The 26,072-nt window shown below is 47.6% G+C and overlaps 1 protein-coding gene across 2 annotated transcripts in view; it reads left to right on the top strand.

Moving 5' to 3' along the window:
• CACNA1I (calcium voltage-gated channel subunit alpha1 I) overlaps positions 1-24,842 on the top strand; it is an 89,982-nt gene extending 65,140 nt beyond the window's left edge. The window contains exons 21-35 of one of the 2 annotated variants that reach the window (XM_075077672.1): positions 723-848; positions 1,340-1,429; positions 2,431-2,623; positions 3,707-3,858; positions 5,544-5,653; positions 6,243-6,376; positions 7,106-7,176; positions 10,909-10,987; positions 11,552-11,673; positions 12,432-12,770; positions 13,392-13,538; positions 17,814-17,930; positions 18,322-18,490; positions 19,350-19,546; positions 21,290-24,842. In XM_075077672.1, coding sequence (XP_074933773.1) covers positions 723-848; positions 1,340-1,429; positions 2,431-2,623; positions 3,707-3,858; positions 5,544-5,653; positions 6,243-6,376; positions 7,106-7,176; positions 10,909-10,987; positions 11,552-11,673; positions 12,432-12,770; positions 13,392-13,538; positions 17,814-17,930; positions 18,322-18,490; positions 19,350-19,546; positions 21,290-21,991 — 2,748 coding nt within the window. In that variant the 3' untranslated portion in view covers positions 21,992-24,842. The remainder of the gene's footprint in view (positions 1-722; positions 849-1,339; positions 1,430-2,430; positions 2,624-3,706; positions 3,859-5,543; positions 5,654-6,242; positions 6,377-7,105; positions 7,177-10,908; positions 10,988-11,551; positions 11,674-12,431; positions 12,771-13,391; positions 13,539-17,813; positions 17,931-18,321; positions 18,491-19,349; positions 19,547-21,289) is intronic. The other variant, XM_075077677.1, reaches the window with a different exon arrangement.
• Positions 24,843-26,072: the final 1,230 nt, after the last annotated feature.

Below are 26,072 nucleotides of genomic sequence, written 5' to 3' on the forward strand. Positions count from 1 at the left end.
CTGCTTCCAGTCAGCTCTGTTTCTCCCCCTTACTGAGGCCTAAATCCACCCACAACCTTCTTTTATTTTTTTATTTAATCCTCTTTATTTTTGGCTGTTGAGTTGCAGAGGAGCAAGGGCGTGGGTGTTACTTCCATCTCAGGGAATGAGCTATACTTAGTCTACTCTGATGCATCTGTACAAATGCACAATCCAGTGCCTTCCATATGGGGAAATGAGCCCTGGGCAGAAGAGCCACAGCAGTGCAGTGCAGCTTTGTGGGGAAAAAAAAAATCTGAGATGTTTTTTTCTGGTTCTTTACCCTTAGATGAGATCTTCTTTCCCCTTCATCTCTCTCAGTAACTGCGAATGAGGGAGGGGAGATGACTCTTGGGGATTGAACAGAAGTTGTTGGTTTGTTTTTTTTTTTTCTTTTGGGCCAGTGGCTCTAACTGCACCCAGATAAGTTGCCCTAAAGGCCGTCAGATGGTAAGGGCTTACAGTTACTGCTAGCCTGGAGCAATGGAGAAGGCTGAAAAGCCAAGTTTACAAGTGGGACCCTGGTTCCTTAGCAGTGTTTGAGCCTCTGTTCTACCTTGTGTTAGTGGTCCTCCCTACCTGTCATGCTCCACCTGGCTTGTAACCTTGCAGCCCATGCACTATCTCAGGAGCTTCTGCACATCCCAGGGAACATGGGGAATGCTGTGGGGAAAGGGTCTGATGGGGTCAGTCTCCTCCTGCAGCTCTTCAAGGGCAAATTCTACCACTGCCTGGGAGTTGACATCAGGAACATCACCAACCGGTCTGACTGCGTGGCTGCCAACTACAAATGGGTGCACCACAAGTATAACTTTGACAACCTGGGACAGGTGAGTGTGCCCACAGCCCGTCTCTGATGGGAACCCAGCACAGGGTTTGTCTCCTCCTATACGTACCCCTCCTCAAGGGCTCAGATGCAGTGCCTGGAGAGCCTGATCCCTGGGCCAGGAGGGGCGGTTATTTGGCGTGTGTATCCATGAAGAAGCTGTGTCACTAGTGGGTTGATATCAGGATGGTGCTTACAGGTTGCAGGGAAAAGAAAAGTGGTGGCAGCAGAGAGCTTGATTTTTCTTTTTCCTCCTGCTGTGAAGCAGATGTTCTTCACAACCTCTCTCCTCTGGTGGGTCTGGCCGAACATGGCTTCCTGTTCCTCCCTCCCTCTCCTCCACAGGGAAAGGAGCAGGTTTTGATGTGTGCGGAGACACAGGCAGGAAGAGTATTTCAATATTGTGTGTGTTAGAGCGTAAACCATGGGTTTTTTTTTTTTTCCCAGCCTGCCAGATGCACCTGCTCCATATCTGCTTTGCTTTGTATGTTGCAGGCTCTGATGTCCCTCTTTGTTCTGGCTTCCAAAGATGGCTGGGTCAATATTATGTATAATGGACTAGATGCTGTGGCTGTTGATCAGCAGGTATGAAGACTTCCTTGTGCAAGGACCTTTTTCACTTTCCTTGGGCTAGTAAGGCAGAAGCATGCTTTAACATCCTACTACAGACACCTCCCTCAAACCAAAAGTCCCTTCCAGGGCCCTTCTGAATCCTTTGCTCACCTATTTGCAAGGGGCCAGGGTCATTCCTGGTCCATGCAGGGAGGTACAGCTGTGACTGTGCAGTGGGTGTCTGTAGTAATTCTCACCCTCTACTCAGTTTGGATCTCACAGCAGGTCTTTATCTATTTGTAATGACAGAGCAACAATGCCATGTACCTTTCATGGCATGCTGGCTCCCTCCTGGCCCACAGATGGTTATTTTAATACCCTGTAATCAGGGACTGTTGGGCTGCTGCCCACTGCATCCCTACTCCTCTACTGCTAAGGCAATGACCTTGATAGTGTCCTGTGTAGGCACCTGCCATGGGATGCAGTACCACAGGCTTAAACCTCAGGGATGATGCTCCATTTAACTCTGAACCTCTGCACAAGGTATGTCACCATTGGCTTTGTAGGCTTTCTGTGAGGCCCAGTCAAGGTCAGGGCCTCCTTCCTCTCTGAGCCTGAATGACATTTCTATTCCAGTCTCGTTGCCATTTTGGTGGTGTGTGGGTGTGGTGCCTACTTTTCTTGAGCCAAAGGTGTTCCTGGTGCCTGGACCACCCATTTACCACATACTGGTGTTGTATTTGACCTGCAGCTGGGGTTGTGCCTGAATTGTGGGTGAATCTGTGTAGGCGGGCCTTTAGCCTTGCCCTTGACTCCCATTCACTCCACCAATCGCCAGCTGATGCCAAAATCCAGTCAGCCTTCTGGCTGACTGCCTTGCCTCTAGCCCCAGCTCTTCCCAGCTCAGTCCCCTGATTTTCATACACACACCCCCCTCCCCAGCAGCCAATTACCATGGCAGGTTCCACCCCCATAATTTCCATACCACCACACATCCAACCAATTGACCACCTCTGTTCTCTCTCCTCCTCCAGCCGGTGACCAACAACAACCCCTGGATGCTCCTCTACTTTATCTCCTTCCTCCTCATTGTCAGCTTCTTTGTGCTCAACATGTTTGTGGGGGTGGTGGTAGAGAACTTCCACAAGTGTCGGCAGCACCAGGAGGCCGAGGAGGCGCGCCGGCGGGAGGAGAAGCGCCTGCGCCGCTTGGAGAAGAAGCGACGGAGTAAGGCACAGCCTAAGTGTTTGGTCGGTTCGTAGGCCAAGGTTTTCTGAGAAAAACCTTCTCCTCTTCTTTTTCTTTCCCAACGGACCAGTCTCCAAAATGCATCGCTTGTGGCTGCGCTCTCAGCCTTCCTCCCCACACCACTGCCGTGTCGCTATGCACCTCACCAGGGTGACCTGGGGAAGAGGGGTGGCTGACAAGGTCTGCTGGGACTCTGGAGAAGCCACTGGGGTTTTAGCACCCTTCCCCTTGGGAGATAATGTGTACCAAAAATACTCCTGTGCACGTGCTGGCCTGCACAGGGCATGCATACCATCCGTACACCTCCTGGGCTTGGGATAGACCCACCTAGGCTTCTGGCAACCCAGCTGGTGTTTGGGGGAAGACCTGGACAGATGATCCTTTGTGTTTAAATCCAAATTTAAAGAAGAGGGAAGGGAAGAAAGAGAGGAAGATCCCTGTGTTTTGTTCGTGTCTCTTTCCATCAATGTTGCAGTGTTGCTCCTTGGGGTCCCAGCCCCTCTGTGGTGAAGCAAGCCCTCTTCCTGGTGTTTCTGTCCTTTTCTGTATTGCCTTTAGACAAAAATTCCAAAAGCATACTTTCCCCTAGAAATCATCCCTACTACCCCAGACTGATGGTTTTCTTCCATTTCCAGTCTGTGGCCATGCTTTCCCTTCCTCTGCTCTAGTTTTTCCCCTCTCTCCTGTGACACCCCGGGGCCTCTCCTGGAACCATCTGCTCCCTTTTATCATTTGTGATCGTAATTTGTCGAGGCATGAAATGCTGATTTAGCACCATTCCCACAAACACAGACTAACAGATTTTCTTTCTAGCATTCCTTTCCTTGTCTTTTTTTCTACTTATTTTTTCCCCACTTCTTTCCTCCTGTTTTGCATTCTTTTCCTCCTTCCTATATCCCCTCTTTTACCTATCCTTTCGTATTCTTTCTCCCACTTTCATTCCCTTTTCTTTCAACACCTATCACCACTCTTATGCTTGCTCTCTCCTCAGTGTTTCTTACCCATTTCTCTCTCTCTTCCAATTTCTTCCTAACTCTGCCCATCTCCCTCTTTCCACTGAAGAGGCGCAGCGTTTGCCGTATTATGCTACCTACTGCCCTATACGCCTCCTTATTCATTCGGTCTGCACCAGCCACTATCTGGACATCTTCATCACTTTCATCATCTGCCTCAACGTGGTCACTATGTCCTTGGAGCACTACAACCAACCTGTGGTGAGTGAGATCATGGAGATAAGCCCTGCCTCTAGTCATTATGTTATTTCGCTACAGCTCTCTGATGACTACTGCCCACCAGCATAGGTAGGACACTGAGTGTCTCTAAAAAATACTGTTACAGTGTTGCAAGAGTTAATGTAGGAGGCAAAATTATATGAAGAATTTTGTATGTATCCAGAAAGGTAGCCCCTACTTGTTATCCATTAAAATCATGAAAGAGAAGGCATCTAAGCAAGAGTTGGACCCCTAGAAAGCATGGTGCAATCAAGTCTCTGTGCTTTATATTATTAAATGGATATGTGGGTCACACAAATTTAGCTGCTTGGTCTGCTCTGTATGTTCCCCTGGATCCTAACAGGAGGAGTGGTGGAAGCAGCAGTGTCCTGGGAGCTTCAGGCTTTGCATCAGATTTCCAAATGTCAGTCCAATTCCCCTGCCATATGGCCTGAGCTGAGAGGACTAAAGTGGCTAGTTGTGTGTCACGGGATGGGATATCTTTACTGAGCTGCCTTTTTTCCATAAGAGAAGCTGCAGGGACAAAGCACTGAGCAGAGCCTCTCTCAGCTACAGGGGGTGATTCCCAGTAAAGGGCTTTGAAGGCCAAATAAGTTTTTTCTTTGGTTGGGGAAGACCACATACTTCTCAGTGTTCCTGGCAAAGCTCTAGATGCCTTTGATGGTAAAATTGTATGCTGGATATATCAAGGCAACTTTCTGCCTCCATACGTAGACAAAGCATTCATCATGATATCTGCCCGGTGGCTTTTCAGTTTTCTCTTCAGGAGACCCTTGGTTTAGGTGGCAGCTGTGGTGTCTGAGGAGATGCTGTCCAAGGTGGCTCAGGCTTTGATCAGGAACTGAATCTGTCCGTCCTCATTCAAATCCACTGCCAGGCTCCTCTGTTGCCTGCCTGTCTTCCCCAACTGCCCAGCTTTTATCTTGCCTTTGATGGTGCCAGTTTTACTATGCAGGAACTCTCAACCTTTATCTAGTGTCATCCTCACATCGGTCCTTTGTTCCTGAACAAGTCACTCCTCTTCCTTACTCCTCAGCTCCTTCCTGCAGGTCCAGCCATGCCAGCCTGCTGTCAGGCTCTGCTAAAGAATCTTGCCAAAGCACTTTGAACCCTTCCAGTATGAAGTACCACCAAATGCTGCGCGCTGTGCACACTGGTCCTTGGTGGTGGAGAAGGGTCAGCACATAAAAGAATCAGAAGCCCAACAGCTAAGAGATATGACATATGCCTGCTCCAGACTAAGGCACAGAGGGTTTTGGTCCCATAGGAAGTGACATGTATCCACAACCGGAGTAATCTTCATGCCTCATTGCTGGCTGATAGCTATGCCAGTGCCATTAACATGGTGGTGTCCAGGTGGCATCAGCTACTGGCAGAAGAGGAGGCTGATGGTACTCGGTGGATTCTCCTTGCAACAGTTGTCTCCTCCCTGTTATGCTGAGCAGTGCAAAATAAAGGAGCAATTACTGATCCTGGGAGCAACACGGGACAGAGGGGCCAGCTGGTGGTTGCCCTTAGTAGGCAGCCTTCACCTTCAAGTAGGTAGGATGCATGGGGCAGCTTCTCCACCTCCTAGTGAATTGTTGGCACTCAGGAAAGTCTCCCCACAGGTTATGTGCTTGATGTTGCTTTTGCCTCAATTCTTTACCCTCTCTTTCTGCTGGCAGTCCCTGGAGACCGCCCTCAAGTATTGCAACTACCTGTTCACCACTGTCTTTGTGTTGGAGGCAGTCCTCAAGCTGGTGGCATTTGGTCTGCGGAGATTTTTCAAAGACAGGTAAGCAGAGGGTTATGTCAACTGTGACTGTGGGACAACTGGGTTTGGGGTGGAGGTTTTGAGGATGGATCCCTATCTGGAGTGGTAGCAGAGTTCCCTGACTGCCTCCCAGTTCTGCAGAGCATGGACTTAGCCTCAGCCTGCATGAGCTGCAATGCCTAGGCAATAGTAAGAGTTGTCCAAAAACTGCCTTTTGGTTGGGATCTGCTGGTTAGGCTAGAAAGCTAAGAAGGAGGGGTTAGAGCGCCATTTTTTCCCTGCTCTTGAGGCAAACTGGGAGCATGCTGAAGCAGAATGTATATAATGAAGGTGATTCCAGGTAGTAAGGCTGTAAAAAGCTGAGCCCATTAGTCAAAGGGTAGCACCATAGTAACACAGCTCTATGCCTTCAGATCAGGCTGGCTTGCCTCTGGCTGCTCAGGGTGTGTGCAAAGTGAAACTGTCTGCAAAAGCCCATGTAGGCTGACTCAGAGCAGGACCTTGAATTCATACATAAATATTTAGGTTAAAGTGGAGACATATCACTTTCTTTTTTAGGGACATGGAAAAATTCCATCTTCCTTTATTCTCTTCAATTTTTCTTCTTAAGGTGGAACCAGCTAGATCTGGCCATTGTGCTGCTGTCTGTCATGGGCATCACATTGGAAGAGATTGAGATCAATGCTGCTCTCCCAATTAACCCCACTATCATCCGGATCATGAGGGTGCTGCGCATTGCCCGGGGTGAGAGAGACATTGGCCAGAGGCAGGGGTGTAGGTGTCCATGGAGTGGGACTTGGTGCCATGACTCTTTCAGCAGTGACTCCCCCTGTCCCTAGCTCTGTGAGGAAGGCAGAGGATGTGACAGAGGACAGCCTAGAGACTAAGGTTTTCTGACTTCCTTAAGCCAGGCATTTAGATGCAGTGGTTTTAACAGGAGGTGAAGGACCAGGAGGGTGAGCAGATCATGTGAGAGCTGAACTTTCCCTCTTATTCTTTTATAGGGCAAGTGTGGCAGCGGTGTTTGGAGAAGTGGCCACCAAGCGGGTTAAATTTTGCACAGGGAGGGGACTGAATCTTCCTGGTGATGGCCAAGATGTGCTAAGCTGCCTTAACAGATGGTGGCTGGAGGAAGAGAAACTGATGGAATGAAAAACCAGAGCAGAGGGAGAATTGATACACAATGCTGGGATAAAAAGAGTTCTTGTCCAAACTGTCTGGGTGAAGCAGAAGAAGCCCGATAGTCACGGGTGGCAGAAACAGGGTGTTTAGTAAGAAGCACTAGAGGAGAAGGAACCACTGGGGTTGTACAGTCAAAAGAAGTGGTCAAAGAGGAAAGGGGGCCAATGGAGTTTTTCTAATGCAAGGGAAGACAGGACATCTGTCTTGTGATACTGCCATTAGTAAATCACACAAAGGATGGACCTTCTGAGCTCAGTCTAAGTGACACTTCTCTTGTGCTTGTTGTGGCAGTTCTGAAGCTACTGAAGATGGCCACAGGGATGCGAGCACTGCTGGATACAGTTGTTCAAGCCCTGCCACAGGTAAAACAGACCAGCTTCCCCGAAGACTCTCCTTTTATCATAGAATAGTTTGGGTTGGAAGGGTCCTTTAAAGGTTATCTAGTCCAACTGCCCTGCCATGCACCCTTTTTCTAAAGGGTTGATTCTTGTGGAGCCTCAGAGGTGGCCTGAAAGTGATGTCCAAATTTTCATGTCAGTCATGGGTGTACAGCACATCTCATGTCTCTCTTCTCCAGTGGGTGAATGAAATAAGGCTTGATTCCTGGATAAGGGCAGATTTCTTCCCATCATGTCTAGCTAGTGTCTACCACTTGCGGCTAGTCCAAAGCTCCCCATCTCCTCTCCATAAGAAGGGGAGGGTGACTGGCAGCCATTTCAGGAGGAAAGGAGGTCTTTGTGTCTCTGCCCCTCTCACCCTTCCCCACGTGTCCCCTTTTCACCTCCTTTTATTTGCATATTTGTCCCCTTTTCCCATCCTCTTTCATTTGCACTCCTGTCACTCCTTTTCTTAGCCAGTGCTGCCCCCTTTCTACTTTCTTTTCTTTCTTTCTCCTCCTGGATCCCTTTGTGTTTCTAAGCCTCTCATATATGAGAAGCAGTGACGCGCTCTGTTGTGGCTCACACAGCCGGCAGTTAAGTGTCTACTGCAAGACAGCTAGACAGAAGGATTTCATGAGCTGTGAGCCGCAGCTGTTGCCGAATGAGATGCTGACACGGTGCTTTACACAGGCTTCAAGCCCACTGTGAGGATCCTCTGTGATGGATGAGCAGCAAGGGAGACTGGTCCCCTTCCTTTTGGATTCTCTAGAGAGAATTGTTAAGCAAGGAGTAATGGCACCATGTGGCTCTACTGATCATATGTCAGACCATTCTCCTGGCAGGCCCTGAGCAGGCAGCTATCTTGCATGATATCAAAATATACGGGAATTTGTCAGTTGATTTCTCAGCTAATGTGCAGTCTCAGTGAGTGATGCAGAGCTGAGAATCAATCTGAAAACAGTGTAAGTAGTTACCCAAGGAGTTTACTTCTGATGTTGGTGACATAAATGCCTATCTGAATTAGTGGAATCTCATGGCACAAAAGCGAGGGGGAAACTGTGTTCTTTTCTGGATCCTGTGCTCTGTCTGATCTCTCATGCTTTTCATTATACAATACTAATTAGTATTTTTGTCTAATAATAATATAATTCATATATAGGACATATAATAATATTGTCATCCAGGATAGTTGGGGGTTGAGATAGAATGGAAAAGAACAGGAGATTAAGGGTGTTCTTAACGGCAGGAAGCTTTGGGACAGTAACGTTTATTAGTTCTGGCTCTGTGGCCCCAAGCTGGCTCAGCTCAGCTTCTTTGCACCTTGCTCTTTTCCATTCCAGGAGCCACACAGCTGTTTTGCTCAGGCAAGTATCTGGAACAAAGCAGGTCTCCAGATCCAGCATCTGCATGTCTGTGGCGTGTTTGTTCTGCAACCCAGATAAATGCAGCGCACAGATATTAAGAGCTGGCTGAAGCAGTATCTAGAAGCCCTCAGTAAGAGGACTCTGCAGTGTAATGCACTTAAATGGTGACACTCAACTTCTACCCCCAAAATATAAAGAATAAATAGGAGAGGAGGAAATGTTCATATCCCTGTCATGTAGATGGAGAAACCGGGTCATCAGACAGTGAAGTGTTTTTGCTTAGGATAGCAAAAGGTACAGCTGGGACCACAGTTCAAACTTCTGAGCCCTGCTGTCTGGTCCTAGCCACAAACCACAAGTATATTCTTCCATACTTTATAAATTCTGGTTTTCTCTCTCACATTCACCTACAGCTCCTTTGCTAACCAAGATGATAGGTCAGGTCTTTTGGAGGTCAATATCTGCAACAAAACCTTCACAAGCAGATGTCTAAAGGTCTGGCCTCTAGGTATTTCCTGGAAGGTAATACCAAGTAGTGGTTAATCCTTGCAGCACCAAAACTTATGATCAAGCCAGTTCCTATTGATTGGCTTTTGCTTCCTCCTGTAGCAGGTTGGCTTTATTTAATAAAGTTACATAACAGAGGGATCAAAAATCACTCCATAGTTAAAGTTGTATAAAAATCTGCACTTAAAACAGGGCTAAAATTTCCCCAGTTTCACTGTTAAAAGATTGAATTTAGACTCCATATTTTATACACTGAGTCTTCAGGGGACAATTGAATTATCTGTAATATTATTCTCCAAGATTTATCGGCTTTGCCGAAAGAGGCAGTTTAAAATAAGCTGTCCTTTCCCTTGTGCTTTGTCCTTCTCTTGACCTTTCTCTTTATGTTCCTAGAGCACAGACTCACATCAGGGATTTTGGCTTGCTAATGGCATATATGGCATCTCCAGTTGACCTGTTTCAATTCCCTTCCTGTCTTTGTTATACTGCAACAATTCTTAATAGTGAATAGAGCTTTAATTTTAAAGACCCGTTTGGAAATTTAGCCCTTAGCTAAGTTTTATTAACTTCTTTTTCTTAATACCCTGTAGTCACAGACCCAGAGGTGTGTGTTCAGAGCATTTACATGGTGTCCAATTTAGTAATCAGAAATAATTCCTTCCACTGAGTATGTAGGGAGCCAGGATCTGGCAGCCCAGGGGAGTGGGTGGGCTGAATCATTCGCTTCTCCCCTGATTTTGGATGGCACAGCAGTTGCAATGACTAAATTAGATTTCTGGAGTGGCTGATGCTAACAAAGGCCCAGTGGCCACATGCATTCAGACTGGACACGGTTCAGTTTTTCAAAAACACCCATATGCCTGTTAGGTCCTAAAATTTCTCCTGCCTTCTCCTGTTCCACCAGCTGTTACTGGCATTTTCTGTTACTGTTCAGCCTACCTCTCCCAAAACCCCCTCCTGCTCCTCACATATAACTCGGCTGCCCCACATGCTGGGAGGCAGGAGATCCAGAAGCAAGCAGTGATTTGGGAGAGTAAGGACTTGGGGGCAGTGTCCATGTTGCTGGTGGCACTGCTGCCTTGTGCACCACAAAGTAACAATCCTTGCATTGGGGGGGGGGGGGGGGGGTCCAAAAAGCAGCTGCTGGAGGCCCAGAAATCAGCCTTTGACCTATTATTAATGAGTTGCAAAGGAAGTTCTGCTTCCCTTCTTGGCTCCTTCATAGGCTTCTGTTCTCTCTTCTCCTGCTCCTCTCCACACGTTTCAAGAGGACCTCTTTACCCTTGTTCCTTCCTGCTTGCCTACTCCTTCCACAAGCCCTGCTGTAACCTCCACACGTGGCTGCTGCTTTGCCCCACCATGCTCTGCCTGATTCATGGCACAAGCTGGTGTACCTGTGTCCCTGTCTTTTTAGAGCACTGCTATTGCACTCTTCACATGAGTATAACTTCAAGGGACTTGGACAGTTTGGTGGGGTATGTAGCACTACAGTTCACGTCTCTATGCTGTAATCCTTAGCTGGTCCTTCACCCAGCCAAACTGGCTTTACCTTCTGCACCCCTGCTCCCATGTGCTTGTTTTCACCTGGCCCAGAAACTGCACCCTTCAGTCAGCCCTGGACAGAGCTTGTGCTGGAGTGGAGGCAACTGGGAAAAAAGTATCCTTCAAGTCCATTTGCAACTGGTGTCATCACTGGTGATTTCCCAAGTGTTGAGCAATTGTTTGCTTGCATTTTTACACTGGGAATTTGCTGTTGCTCTCGTCAAGCTTTGAAAGATAGAAACACTTGCCTGTACAGATGAAATAGGCTTTGGGGTGGGCTGACCATGCCATTTGCTTTCAGGTGGGAAACCTCGGACTGCTTTTCATGCTCCTCTTTTTCATCTATGCTGCTCTAGGAGTGGAGCTCTTTGGAAAACTGGGTAAGTCTCAAGCAGACCATGCTCCAGTGTGAGCTACAGGCCTGCTGGGAAGCTGAGGTTTCTCAAAATCAGTACTCATTCAATGAAGGGACTGAATTACTTCGTGGCCTTTATTCTCCCTTATGCGTAACTGATGTAAAAGGAATTTTCTTCTAAATTGTTATTGTCCTAACAGCCTAACAAAATAAAAGCAATGTCTGGTTTCTCCTTCATTCTTGAACTTTTGCTTTTTCTTCACTGCCTACCTTGATATTGCCTTCAAGATTACAGGAAAAACGCAGGGAAGGCTGCCATAGAATATTGACCAAGAAGAAAGGCAGCACAATGACCTGTTGGGAGGATCCCCCTGAGCAACTGAGTTACACTGCCTGATATTCCGGGGCTGGGCCATCAGGGATTTTTCTGTACTACTGGGCAACAGCCAAGTGTTGGGCAGGGTGCTGAGGCTGTTACCTGAGGTCTCCAGGCTGTGAGAAGCCTGACGTCCCCTTCCCTACTTCCTGCTGTTGATCTCGGGGCTGGCAGTGTGTCCTCTGCTGATAGCTGCGATCCCCTTCCTTTCAGTATGCAATGACGAGAACCCCTGCGAGGGTATGAGCCGCCACGCCACCTTTGAGAACTTCGGGATGGCCTTCCTCACACTTTTCCAGGTGTCCACGGGCGACAACTGGAATGGGATCATGAAGGTAACTGGGCCTCAGTGACATGGATGTCCTTATTGTGGAGAAGGAGGAATTCTGATGTGTGCTCTGTTCAGCAGTGCTTGGGCTAGAAAAGGGAAGGAACAAAGGAGCTGAGTTGCTAGATAAGGTCTCTGCTTGGGCCAGAATCTTCTTCCCCACCACAGTAACTTAGACCTTGGGCTCATCTAGTCCTACAGACATCTGGCTGAGAAAAGTGCAAATTGTCCTTGGGAAGAACAAGAAGATTGTCCAGGCTAAGAGGGAATATCCATTGTCATAAGGCCTGTTATCAAAGCTGAATGTAGGTGCATTGGACATGGCATCTATCTGCAGAGCTACCAGAGCAATCAAAAACAAATATTTCCTTCCTTCAAAGGACAGGGAGAGAGGCAAGTTCTTTGAACATATACAGTGCTTTTGAGTCTGGATGGGAAAAGGCAGTACCAGACTGCTCAGTTTTGTTCTTGCTCACATGTGTGTGGCTACAGTAGCAGCAACATACAATGGTCTGGAAGTAGTTTGCTCTGTACATCTTTGGATGTATTTGCTCTGAAGAAGAGAGCACATGATCAGATAGTGTCCTTGATTCTTTGAGGGCTTCATGATCCCAGAGGGTGTGGGGTGGTAGAAACATTTGCCCTGTTCTTTCCATTGGCATCAGTGTTTTTGATAGAAAGAGCAGCCAAGCTTGTGTTCTTACTTTAGTCCTTCCTTCCTTCCTTCCTTCCATCATTCCCTCTCAAACCCAACTTTCCCTCAAGGATACCTTGCGCGACTGCAGCCACGATGACCGGAGCTGCCTCAGCAACCTGCAGTTCATCTCCCCACTGTACTTTGTCAGCTTTGTACTCACAGCCCAGTTTGTCCTCATCAACGTGGTGGTAGCTGTGCTCATGAAACATCTCGACGACAGCAACAAGGAGGCCCAGGAGGATGCAGAGATGGATGCTGAGATTGAGCTTGAAATTGCACATGGGCTGTGCTCCCGCAAGTCAGGCTCCCCGAATTCAGGACAGGGGAAAGGAGCAGGAACAGGAGGAGGCAGTGGGAGAACAGATCCTGAAGGACATCTGTGCATGAGATGTTACTCTCCAGCACAGGTGAGTACAACTTTGAGCTTACCAACCAGACTGCAGCAAGTAGCTATGGGGAGAAGCTGGGCAGCCTAGATGACAGAGGGCTTAGCTGTAGCAGATATACTTTGCCACCTCAGGGTGAGAGGTTTGCTTTCAGTGGTAGGCTTTTGAGTTGGTAGCATCATGTGGGGGCAAGGCTGTGATAGCAGTGAGTCCTGTCCATTGTCATCGTGGTGTAGGAACCTGAGGGCCAGCAGAGGAGGGATGGAGCAGATCAGCCAAAGGTGTGTTAGGAGCAAATTTGAGAGTGGAGCTCAGAAGAACAGAGCAGGGGAAATGGCAGATCAAGAGTGAGGCATTCCAGCAGAGCTGGAAGGGAGGCATAAGCAGTGCAGTGGTGCACTGTCAGTGAGTGAAGCAGTCCCTCCTCCTTTTCTTTTTTTAGCATTGAACTCTGGCACATTTACACACCGTAAGGAGCAAATGCTCCCCCAGTGACCCTGTGCAGGTACCTGCAGAACAAGGTGCTGCTCCAGATGAGTCAGGGTGGAGAACCCAGCCCCAAATTCACATGAAACTTTGAAGCAAAAAACTCGGCATTCTTAAAATGATCTCTCCCATCCTCCCCCCTTTCTTGTCCCCTAGGAGAACTTATGGCTGGACAGTGTCTCTTTAATTATTAAGGACTCCTTCGACGGGGAGTTAATGATCATCGATAACCTATCGGGCTCCGTCTTCCATCATTACTCCTCGCCGGCCATGTGCGAGAAGTGTAACCATGACAAGCAAGAGGTAACCTGCGTACGAGGATGCGTGAGGGGACTGTCCCCCCAAAGACCTGCACACCCACATGCCTGCAGGTCATCCGATGTGTACTCCTGGCTGTAGATTGTGTAGACAGAGAGCTTGTTTACCTGTGTTTGTCATCCGTCATGCATTGCTGATACTGCCTCTAGTACAGGCCTGCCCTCCTTAGCCATGGGGGGATGTTTGAGGTGATGGAAAGGTGCCAGGACACAGGTCAGGAGAGACTGGATGAGCTGTAGAGAAATTACTATGAAGGCGTCCTGGCATCTTTTGTTGTGTTCAGTTCTGCAAGAAAAGCAGAGGCTCAAGCTCATGTTGTGCAGAGGACTCAAAGGATCTCACCCCAATGACAGCACTCAGGGACAATTCAGTGGGAGATTTAAGCATGTGTTTTGTCTTCATTTTAAGCATGTGCTTGCTTATTCCCCATTGAGGTTGATGAATTAAGCACATGCTTAAATGCCTTGTTGAATAGAGTCACCGTCTGTGAGCAAGGATTGGTTTGTGGTAAAAAACGGCTAATTAGTTTGAGCAAAAACTAAATAAAAATGGGCCCACTGAGAAAGTTTGAGAGTCTCTTTTTTCTGATGTAGAACCTGTTAGCTGACAAATGGGTTGTGGCTAAGATCAGGACACCAAATGGCTGATACTTGTGCTCCTAAAGCTAGTACATGCTTTGGAAAACTACTTCCTGAGCAGTCAGTCTTTTAATGTTGTGAAACTTCAGGAGCAAAGTAGCTTGGGAGAAGCTAAGTAAGTAGCAGAATTAATTTTGTTTCTGAAATCATTTTATTGTATTTAAGTGCTGTGATTGTGGTCAGACTTGCGACAGTAGCTTGGCTCATCTGTCAGTACATTAGGACATCAGTGGCAATCTTCACCATCTCCTTCCTCATAACTAACTTGCTATGTTGCTATTGCTTATAAAGAAACAAGGAAACTTGGGAAGAGAGCTGTAAATGGCAGATTAGTCTATCCATGTTTGAAGAAATCAATATTATGTTTGGTTTCATATGCCTAGTTCTGAAGCTCTAATTTTTTCCGGCCTTTCAGCTCTCTGCTGGTCCCCATAGCTTCCCTTTGAAAGTATCAAAATACGAACATTGCTGTAGTTTATCAGTACTGCAGCACTTCACAAATGGATGCTACATTAATGCAGCTAAATAACTAGTTTTCAATTAACTGTGATTTCCACTGCTTTACTTAAGTCCTTATATTCAGCAGTCGGTGCTCAGCCTTCTCAGAAAATCAGGTCTTCTAAGTCATTCCAGAATGATTACCCTGAAATTAAGGCATTTGCAACTAGTTTGCTGCATTTGAAAACCCTCCAGATAGTCTTCAGTATCCCGCCTCGGAATGAAGACAACATCAGATTTTCTTACCTTCCTGGCAAGGAAGCTAGACAGCAAAATCTTGAAGTGCAACCCACAGCAAAGAGTTTAACAGAATAATCACAATGAAAGAATTATTCTTAGATCGTATTTTCTAATGGCTGTTATAGAGCCATAAATTATTTTTCCAAATTGATATTTCAATACAGCTAAAATGTAGAATTGAAAAGAAATTATCTGTATCTGCAGGAATAACTTCAGTAATAAAATGTAGGTATTTTATTTCTGATCATGTGAATCAAAACTACAGCTCAGGAGTTTAAGTCATGGTTGAACATAACCTCCTCTTCATATTTTATAGTATAAAAAAACATTGAGGAAATTCCAACAGGAACTCACTATATGGAGTCACAGCTAGGATTATCCCAGCACTAACACTAGCAAAGCACATAATCATTAATAAATTAAAGTGTACTCTGGTACATTGACATACCCGCATGTGCATTGTACGTGCAGAGAGAATTGTACTATCTCAGAATTAATTGACAGCAAGTTATACAGGCAAAAGAGTTTCTACCTAGTCCTATTCAATATGTGTGTGTTTCAACAAAATAGTGTGCTTGCTGCCCACTGAATCACCCTTAACTCTGCCCTTATGACAAAAAAATCTCATATTGGTCAAAAACGTTCACTCCCATTTTGTTTGTAGTTTAATCCATCAAGATGCTGAGCACAGTGAATTGACACAACACTTAAACATATGCTCGAAGTTATTAATATTTGCTAAGCCTTTTGTTGCATTGAGTAAAGTGCTCAGCATCTTTCGGAGTTAAGCTGCTGGCATCTTATTTTCAAACAAATTATTTGTACAATTAAGGATTTTTGTAATCATGGCCATGTTCTAAGAGATAAGTTATATCTGCAACTAGTTATAGTCTAAGGGATATGTGTGCGTGGTTCAGTGTCTCAGGTTGATGTCCCTGGCAGTTTTAATGGATTGTGTTCATAGTAAACAGCCCTTTCTCCCTCCACTGCCATTTTTAACTTTTTTTTTGTTCTTCATCTTTAGTAAGAGGATTTTTAAATATTCTGCAGTAATGGAAGCTATAAGAACAAAACATCTTTTTTTCATACCACTAACCTCTTTTCTTCTCATCACTATCCTTTCACTCTTGGGCTGGTTGATGGTTAGACATCTGTGTATTGGTGGCTGATAGTGTGCTTAACCAGTGGCAGGAGTTTGCTAGTGGGCAGCGGTGAACAATGTTTCCACACATGCAGTTTATCTATTCGTGACTTTGGTGATTATGGTTCTTGTGTAGATCCCAGGGTGGCCAGAATTTGTGAGCAAGTGGTTCCGTGAAGAACAGACTACTCTGGCTTTTGTTGAAACCCTTTTTTATGGATGGAGAAGGTAGTCACAGATGTTATCATATTTCATGCTCGCGTCTCTACAAGCACAGCTGTAAGGCTGTTCTGGTGTAACAAGCACTTAGGCGAGTAACAGATGAGTACGCACATTAAGTGGGACTGAATGAAGACTGTTTCTCTACACAAGTAGTTGCTGACTGGTGGCTGTGTAGCATGCTTGACATAACTTCATTGTGAGTTCTCTGGTGTGTCTGCGCTCTGAGCAGCAGTTATTGGTTTTGGGCTCTCTTCATGGTTAAATGGCACCATGTTCCTGTGTCAGAATGATCTCCCAAATAAGGATGTCAGCTGCGCCCTTTATTTAAATCCAGCCCTGATTTTCTGTCCTGTTTATTCAAAGTACATTAACCCTTAGATGGAGACCTCTTCTAGTTTCTGGCATTGGCACAAGCCACTAAACTCCCAGCTCGAAGGAGTCATTTCTCCAAATGTTCCATCTGCTCTTATGGCACAAAAGCTATACACACCTCCTGTAAACACAAACACAGGGGAGGACAAGATAAATGGCCAAAAAGCAAGCTGTCCTGACTGAGACAACCCAGAATATAGCTCTCAAGAGTCAGGTGCTGGTGGTGGGAACCAATGGGACTCTAGAGACCAGTGACAGAAATCCAAGCACAAGAGGGACAGAGCAGCTACTTAGGCTACTAGAAAAAGGAGATGCTTTTCAGGCATTGTGGGAAAGAGATGTCAGGCAGAGGGTAACCGAAAGCTTAGAGGAAAGAGGATGGGAGAGGGTCACATGTGGTATGAAACAGGCAAAACATGAAGCAAGGTCAAGCATGGGATTGGAGTGGAGCTGAGGCTCAAGGATGAGAAAGATGCAGTGGTCAGACTTGGTTTCAGAAAGCAAGAAATAACAAGTATGTGTGGGTGGGGGGGATGAGTTTAGGGCTGGAAAGCAGGATGGGAGACGGTGTCAGCTGTGGTCTTGGGTAGGTTAGAGGCGAGGGGAGAGGGAAGACACAGGGAAGCTGGAGGGAAACAGGTTTTCAGTGATGAAGGTAAGAGAATATGAAAAGCATGATACTGGCATGGACTGCAAGAGGCATGACTACCCCTGGAATGAAAGCACCTTGACGTTTAAGCAGGGCTGCCCATGGCGTCTTCAGAGATATGGGTCCGCTCCTTATCTCTCAGCAGAGCTGACTGCCTTGTCACCGGCCTGAGGGAGCCCTCTCCCCACCTGGCTTTACTTGCAGGGCCTTGTGCCAGCCATATCACTGGGACAGATTCAGGACTCCTTCCTCCAATTCTAGCACTAGAGGAGCATGGACTGCTGGTGGGCTGCTTGCATATCATATGTTCAACCTTTCTTAAAAAGTGGATTCTCCTGCCCAGCCCAGGTCTGGGTTAGGCAGTACCTGATGTATCGGAGGAATATAACCTAAAACTGATCTTGGGTCTACAGGCTCTCACTTGTCCACCATAAACAGTGTGACTGCTTGAAATATGAATGCCAGGCATGACCTGTGACAGCTCCTTTCCCTTCCTGCAGGTCCAGCTGGCTGAAATGGAAGCATTATCCCTGAACTCAGACAAGTCCTCTTCCATCCTTCTAGGAGATGAGTCAGATAATCCCAACACTTCTCAGCTGAGTCCTAAGGAGATCAAGGTTAGCGCCCCAGACCAAGGTGGTCATAGGCATGGTGCACCATGTGCTGTACTTCTGCCCCTGCTCATGTGAAGTGCTGTGTATTCATCCAAGTGTCGCTGCTGAGGAATAAAAATTCTGGTCACTTTTCAAGAGCTTCTCCATACAGACACATCATGAAGAAGGATTTCAGGAGGAAAAAAGGGATGTATGTTTTTGAAAGTTCCCTTCACTACTGTCAGTAACTTTCCCTGAATGAGCCTAAATTTAGGGGATTTGGGCTGGAAGCCTGAGTATCTCTTAGCTAGCTTGAGGGTATCTTCAGAATCAGCCCTTCTTGAGGCTTTGACGAGTCTGCTCTGTGATCTGCCATTAAATTTCACCAGACTCTGTCCTCACTTATTTTTTCCAGCAGGGTGGCCAGGACAGCCCTGATTCCAATGAAGCAGGAGAACTGGGGGAATGTCTGCTCCCAATATCCAATGAAGATGGCTCTACAAACCCAGAGAGTTACCTGTGTGAAATGGAGAAAACTCCTTTCAACTCAGTCCAGTCTTGGTTAAAGCATGAAAGTACCAAAGGTGAGCACATCTCCCATCATTTGCCAGGTCTGTTGAAAGTGTGGGTTGGTTCAGCTCATCTGCCTTTCTCCTGCCTCCCACCTTCCAGGAATGGAGTTAATCTGACATGGGGTTATGCTAACCAAGAATTAACTTTCAGTTTGCCAGTGCTCAGGAATGGGGTGAGGAACAGTTCCTTCTTTTGCCGCTAGATCTTATATCCTCCCTCAGACTTGCTTATGTGAATATTGTGAAAAAGATGATTCCCATTCACAGTAGCGCACCCATGCATGATTAGAGAAGAGTGGGGACAGCCTCCCCGATATGCCAGCTGGATGAACTGTGCTTACTTGGCATGGTAAAACATTGCTGCCCTCTGAGACCAGGCTCCTCAGGTACAGGTTCAGGGAACACATATGTCTTCCTTTGGTGGAAGTGCTCCAGTTCTACTCTTGAGCACGCTCTGGCCTCCTGTGGTTCCCAGGTTTCCCAGACTGCCACTTTATTTATCTCCCATCATCCTGTGCCTTGCAGGATCTGGGATGAAAGTCCTCTGGCAGTGATACACAGTCAAATCAAGGCCTTATGGCTCAGCATGTCTCTGTGAGAGCAGCAACAGGAGAGGCAACCTGGGCTGTTGCTTTATGGCTCTGAGACATGTTAGATCTTCCAGGTCTGGTGCAGGTTTTGGTCCTTGCGTAGAAAGTGGGACCCATGGTGTGAACACTAGACCGAGTCTTCTTGGCCAGGAGTGTGTGTTACACTGGTCTTGCAGGACCCTTGGTGTAACAGCAGCAAAGGCACCAAATCAAATCAGAGGACTCTTCAACTTTTTTTTTTCTTTCTGTTTTCCTCCCCATTTCTTTTGATGCTTTGTCAGCCCCTCCCAGCTCCTTCTCTCCAGGTGCATCTTGCCCTCTCTTACCTGTACCAGCAGAATTTTTCCACCCAGCCATCTCTGCCACCCAGACAGGGGGTGAGAAAGTCTCATGTCCCCACAACCTTCCTAAGATCTCTCTGCAAGGCTCATGGGCATCATTAAGATCTCCGAGTGTGAACTGTTCACTTCTTCATCAGGTGAGAACCACCATTTCCCTCTGCTAGGAAAGGTTGATATTCGCATGGCACCCAAACAGGGGGGGATGAATGGGGAGGAAGGCAGAGCAAAGAAAGAGGCAGCTGTGGTCAGTGTCTGGTGACCTGGATTTAACCTGTTGGAGGAGCACAGTGGACTGCAGAGTGCAGGAAGGTTTGGAAGGAGAAAGGGTTGTACAGCAAAGGGTTGTTTTATAGCGCTCAGCCCCTGAAATCATATATTATTCTGCTTTGGATCAAAAAATAGTTTGACAGCTGCAGCTAGCCCCACATGAATACAAAATCACATCACCTTTTAACTTGCTCCTGTGTCCCCTTCAGAGTGAGCTGCAGACACCTGTATGCACAGCACCCACAGTGTAAACCAGGGAGATGGCAGCCACATGGCCATCTTGGTGCCTCTTAGTGCTGTGTCTCTGGATCACACACCTGATTTGATTGGAACAGGCTTCTCCCCACCTGCCTACTCCACAGCCCTTCGTGCCACATTCACACACACTGTCCCTGAGCTCACTGTTTTCCCCTTCCCACTTAGCTCTTCTGTCCCCAAAAGGCACTATCTCTCTGAAAAGGCAGCTATTTCTCTCTAATGAAAGAAGACTAAAAGTGTTGAGGGAAAATCAAGTGTCTCTGAAGAGCAGAGGAGGCAGAGATGAAAGTCCAGTAAAGATCCCTATTATTGTTCTTGGAAGATACTCCATGAAAAATTCCTGTTTGAGGAGTACAGGGACACCCTATTCCAGACAAACTAAAACATAAAAATAAAATCATATGTTATCCAGCTCTATGTGACAGGCACTGTTGGCACAATACAAATGTGTATAAATTCACCAGGGATAAATTTAGCCTTGAGCTGGAGGCTACTGAGTTGTTGCGGTGTTGAAACTTCTGGTATAAGTTTAGACATGAAGAGAAAGAGCTCTGAAGTTGGCATACCGCTGGGGCAAAAGTACTGACCCGTTCTAAAGGAGAAATTGGTAAACTTCTGATTCTGTGATGCAGGCTGTATTGAATAGCTATGGTTCAGGAGACCACTTCCAGTCCTATATCCATTATTCCCAGTGCTGGTCTCATAGTGCAGACCAATTTCCTAGGAACAACTGAAATGCAGCTTAACTAACTGAGCACTGATACAAGGAAATTAAGGCTGTTTCCCCTTCCTGCTGGAAGGGGACCCTACCTTTCTGCCCTAAATACTGTCATTGCCACTAGCGCTGGTCAAAAGAACTATGATACCTCTTTTCTCTCCTCATACATTGCAAATTTTTTAATGGAGGGGAGGTCTATGTAAAGAAGTCCCCTGATTTCCAGCCAGCTGATGGTTTTGATGTGTCTGCAGCCAGTGGGGCAGGTTCACAGAGAAGCCAAGAGCAGGAATCCACAGGGAATCTCAGCTCTGCTGCCTTATGGACTGCCAGTGGGCAGGGACACCGTGGCAGCAGGGGCTGCAGGGCTCACAGACCCAGCACCCTTTCTCTTTGGTGGAGCTTTTCACATGGGAGGGGAAGATTCATCCTGGAGCAGAATGAAATCAGAGCTGAAAATATTAAAACCTGTCCTCTTCCAGAAGGGATTTCCTTGGACAAAAACAGCTGGTGCTTTGTAACATTGTTCAGGTGGTTTATAGCTGCCCTCCCCAGCAGAGGAGAGAGGTAAATAGGAGTTTCCCCCATTTTTCTGTCATTGTGGCTAGTTGTGGTTTATTCTCACACCTCTGCTTCCCAGGCCCCTGAGAGCGACACCTCGCTGGACAGCCGGAGCAGCAGCTCAGCGGGCAGCCTGCAGACCACACTGGAGGACAGCCTCAATCTCAGCGACTCTCCCCAGTGCACCCTGGACCTCCCAGTGGCTCTGTGTCCTGTACCAGCTGCCGGCAGCCAAAGACCCCTGGCAGCCCCCCTCTCCCCTGCCTCCCGCCGCCGGAGCCTGCGGGGACGGGGGCTCTTCAGCCTGCGAAGCATCCGTCGGCACCAGCGTAGCCACAGCAGCGGTGGGAGCACCAGCCCTGGCTGTACCCACCATGACTCCATGGACCCCTCGGACGAGGAGGGGGCGGGCAGCAGCCTGCGCGGGGGTGGCAACAACAGTGAGCCCTCGGAGACCCTCAGCAGCCTCTCGCTGACCTCCCTCTTCTCGCCCCCACCTCCAGGGCTGATGCTGGTGAAGAAGTGCAGCAGCACCAGCAGCCTCCACGCCAGCCCCTTGCCCCGCCGCCCTGCTGCTCACCACGCCAAGCCCTTCTACACCGTTGACCCCCGGGGCTTCCTCTCAATGCCCTCCTGGGTGACGGACTTCTGCAAGGACACCCCCTCGCCTGGGGAAGGAGAGGAGCCGGACGGCCCTGGCAGACTGGGGACAGGGGACCACAGCTCCCCGCTCCCATCTGAGCTGGAGCTGGGTGATGGAGTCAGCAAGAGGAACAGATGAGGGTCCCTGGGGTACAGGGAGGGAGCCTTCAGCTGCCGGCATGGGGACCATGTTTCACTAGCATCTCCCCAGCAGCATTTCCAAAGGATTTGCAAGAAAAAGAACCAGGCAAACAAAAATTTATAAATATATATATATACATAAATATATATATATAGAATAAATACTCTGGTACCGTACCTCAGAGGCGTGGGAGAATGCAAGCAATACGGGAACAGTCCTGCCTGAGGGCAAGACTTGGACCATCACCGCAGAGACTATAGTGACAAGAAAAGGCCATGGGGCTGTGGGGGACAGGACCCTCCAGCCAGGTGACTGCTGCGTGGCAGCTGTTTAGTTATATACATATACATATATAGAGAGATCGATTTATTTATTTTTTTTACCGAGAGATTATGAATTTCAGAAAGTGCTAAGGAGGAACAAGCAAACACGGGCTGAAGGAGTTGCTACACCAAACAAGGAGGGTGGGGGCAAAGGGAAGGCGAACAGGGTGAGCAGCAAGGGAAAAGCGTCTGGGGTTTGCCTTGCCTGTTTCTGGGAACTTCCATATTGTCCATGCTTCCATTTCAAACATTAAAAATTGTGGGCCAGATCTTCAGGTCAAGCATAAATTGGCAAAACGTGATTGTGTGCTTCTGTTGGTATAAAGCAGCAGAGCTCTGGCTTGAGGTGGATTCACGCTGATTTCTAGCAGGTGAAAATCTGGCCCCGGCAGCAGGGAAAAGCAAACAGCCATGGAGCAGGGGAAACGTCTGAGGGTGAAAAGCCTTGCTTTGAAGAGAATGTGTGAACACAGCGGGCATGCTCATGGGAGGAGGGGTTAAGGGCTACATGGCATATTTTGTTGTTGTTTTGTTGGGTTTGTTTTTTTAATTTTCCAAAGAAAGAAAACTGCCAAGGGAAAAAACTGACAAGATACGTGGGGAAATCTGGAACAGAAGAGGGAGGTTTAAAGGGGAGAGGAAACTGAACTTGTTCCCCTTTTGTTTGCATTAATTGTGGTATTTTATTTTAGAAGCCCAAAGGTGCAAAAATCATCTCTAGAGAAAACTATCTGTTATTTTTGTATCTATAGCTATATATATTAAAAGAAGACAAAAACAGAATTTTAAAAAAGACAAATAAAAGTAAAGGGGGCTTCAACAACAGAAAATGTAGTCAGTCCCCTGGCTGAGGGCTTACTCTGTTCCAAGTCCCAGCAGGAAGACCCTACAAGAACATCCTCAGCTCGGTGGTGGCTCCGCCTCCTCTCCAGCATCACCTTCACCCTCTGGTGTTTTCCTGATTTGCGTCAGTGTAGCTGGGACCAGATTCCTGCTCAGTGCCAGCTGCGGACACGGAGAGCAGGGAATATTGGTGCATGTGTGTATGTGTGTGTGTGCACATATATGTAAGGATGTTTGTGTGTGTTGTGTCCAGGCTAACTGGCTCACCAGCTAGAGAGATGGGGGAGAGGGAGGAGGAGAACTGTAGCTCTCCTTGCTTCTTCCTTGCAGGGGAGCGTGAGTGGGGAGGGCTGCAGTGTGGAGGGCGAGGGCAGATTGACTCCTTGAACCGTGATCTGCCTCAGGATTCGATCTGGCAGACGTGATCCTCTCCCAGTGCGGTTGCAGTAAGGCCTTCGAAAGCTGCATCCCTCCTTGCCTTTCCAGCGGTATGACTGCACGTGTTTCCTACCTGGCCAGGATCAGCCTGGATGTCCTCCTGCAGCAATTCCAAGGTTTCATACCCTTCCCAGGTTTGCAGGTGGGTATGAAAGGCAGCCACCCAGGGAGCACAACAAATTTCGGATGTCACCTATCACCCCAGGGAAATTCCACTAAGGAGTGTCAGAGAAGACAGAGTGAGAAGGGAAGCAGGGAGAGGATAGCAGCCCAACAGAGGTGCGGAGTTTTGGAGGCTGGTGCACTGCTCAGAGAAGGATTGGGGAATCCTGTCCCATTTTTTTCCATCAGATCAAGAGGGCACCTTCAGCCCCTCCCAGCTCTCCCAGCTGGCATATGAAGCATTGCTGAGTGGGCAGCACAAAACAGATGTTCTGGTTTTATTGTAACCTGCCTGATTTTTAAGCAGCTGCTGCATCTTACGAACAGGGGGTGTGAACAGCGGGCATGTCAAATGGGACCAACAGCCAGGAAAAGGATAATTACTGTGTGGACTTGATTAATTTGCTGGAAGGAGTGTTTGCTGTGTTGCAAGCCTGCATACTGACTGCAGTGAGGTCAGGCCTGTGGGGAGAGGACAGAAGAGCCTGGGTTCCTGTCCTTGCAGAAAGGGTGCCGATCCAGATTTATTAAAGCAATAATAAGGGTGTTTAAATGTTTGGGTTTTTTGGTTTTTTTTTGTTTTTTGGTTTTTTTTTTGCAGTGGTGGTTCTCTGGGTAAGTTGCCCCTGCCTGCTCTCCTGTGGGCAGAGAGGCGAGACAAGACATGTGGTTTCACATCCTCAGGGAAGGAGGGCAGTCAGTCCCCAAATGGCTGAACAATGAACTTGGGCTGCACAAGGCTTGGACTCAAACCCAGAGCTGCTTTGAAGCCAGAGGGAGGGCTTACCAGAAAAACCCAAACAGTTAAAACCTATCCAAACCCCAGACAACCTAATGCACAGAGTGTTTCCTGGAAGGTGGCCATAAGAGGACTTGGAGGTGGGACTCCGAGTTGTCCTGGCGGTCATGAAACATTTCAGCTGAGGAATGGGAGAAAGGTCAGAGATCAGTGCAGGGCTAGAAGCTTCCCCAGTCATAATAGAAGTATGGCCTGCACTTGGAATAGTTGGGAGGGGAGAAGGGTCAAAAGATGGTGATGGTGGCCTCAAGGGATGTCTTACAGCCCCTAGGATGGATGCTCTCCCACCTTATTCTCGGTTGTCCCTGGAAGGTGCTTGCAAGGAAAAATGTCTTTGTTTTTCTCATGTTTTGAGGTTCATGACAGGCCTTTTACTCTGCACAATATCTCCCCTTTGCCTCCTAGTGGGGTCATGCCACCGCTCTCGCCTCCCCACAAAAGGGCTTTCACCCTCTGCCATATGACTCAAGCAAAAAGCTTCTGGCTTAGGAAGGAGGTTGCCATGGAGACAGAAGACTAGGTTATCTTTAGAGAATATTTTGTCTCTCTCTTTTAATTATTTACTAACTGTTTGAAGAAGAAAGAGGAAACATCCATCCTTCCCAAAGAGGAAGCGGAATACTAAAACCCAGCAAATGCCTTGTGTTGCTGCTGGAGATTTCTGCAGCAGGGCAGGTTGTGGGGTTTCTCCTGGCAAGAGCTGCCTTTCCCAGCTATGCCTGGCTGTTGGCACCAAGAAAAACCTCTGTCATCACCCACCCACCTCACAGACAACACCTGAGGGCAGGCCAGGATTTGCCCAGGCATCTTTTCAGCCTCCCATACTCCCTACTTCCCACAGGGGACTATATCACAGGCAGCTCCTGCCAGGAGGCTCTTTGCCATCATCAGCCTGAGATTGCTCTGTTTTGTCCCACTGCCATGTCACCCTCGTGCCCAGCTCTCCCCTGCATCTGCCACCAAAAGCAGTCCCTCTCCCTGCTCAATGCTGAGCTACTCCACATGCTCACACACCGGTACCATGTCCTGCTCCAGCTGCTGCTCTGCCAAGCTAGATGTATTTAGCTCATTTCATCTTGGCTTGCCAGCCAATTCCTCACCTCTTTTCATAATTTTTCTGAGTCTGTTTTTCTAAGCCCTCCCTGTACACTTTCCCCTCTCACCATGGCCTCTGGGCCTGTTGATGTGGTTTACTGCAGCTGCAGAGTGGAGCCCATCCCTAGTGCTTCCCACCTCCTCTTGCAGGTCAAATCCTCAACTGCTCCAACCTGCCCATGGAAAATGCACCCACATTTCTTCTGCACCCAGAGCCCCTGTCTCAGCGCTGCCAAATGAATGAAGTGTACTTCTAGGTGTCCTTCTTCTCATGCCTTGTCCATCTTCATCTGTCTTCCTTACTACTACCAACAGTTTCCTTATGAAGTTGGATATATGAAAAGCAATTGCCAGCAGAATCACTGTTTTCTTTCATGGGAATTTGGCAACGTGGTGCATTTGGTTTGGTTTGGTTTTT

This window comes from Phalacrocorax aristotelis, chromosome 1, assembly GCF_949628215.1.
Source record: "Phalacrocorax aristotelis chromosome 1, bGulAri2.1, whole genome shotgun sequence".
NCBI lineage: Eukaryota > Metazoa > Chordata > Aves > Suliformes > Phalacrocoracidae > Phalacrocorax > Phalacrocorax aristotelis.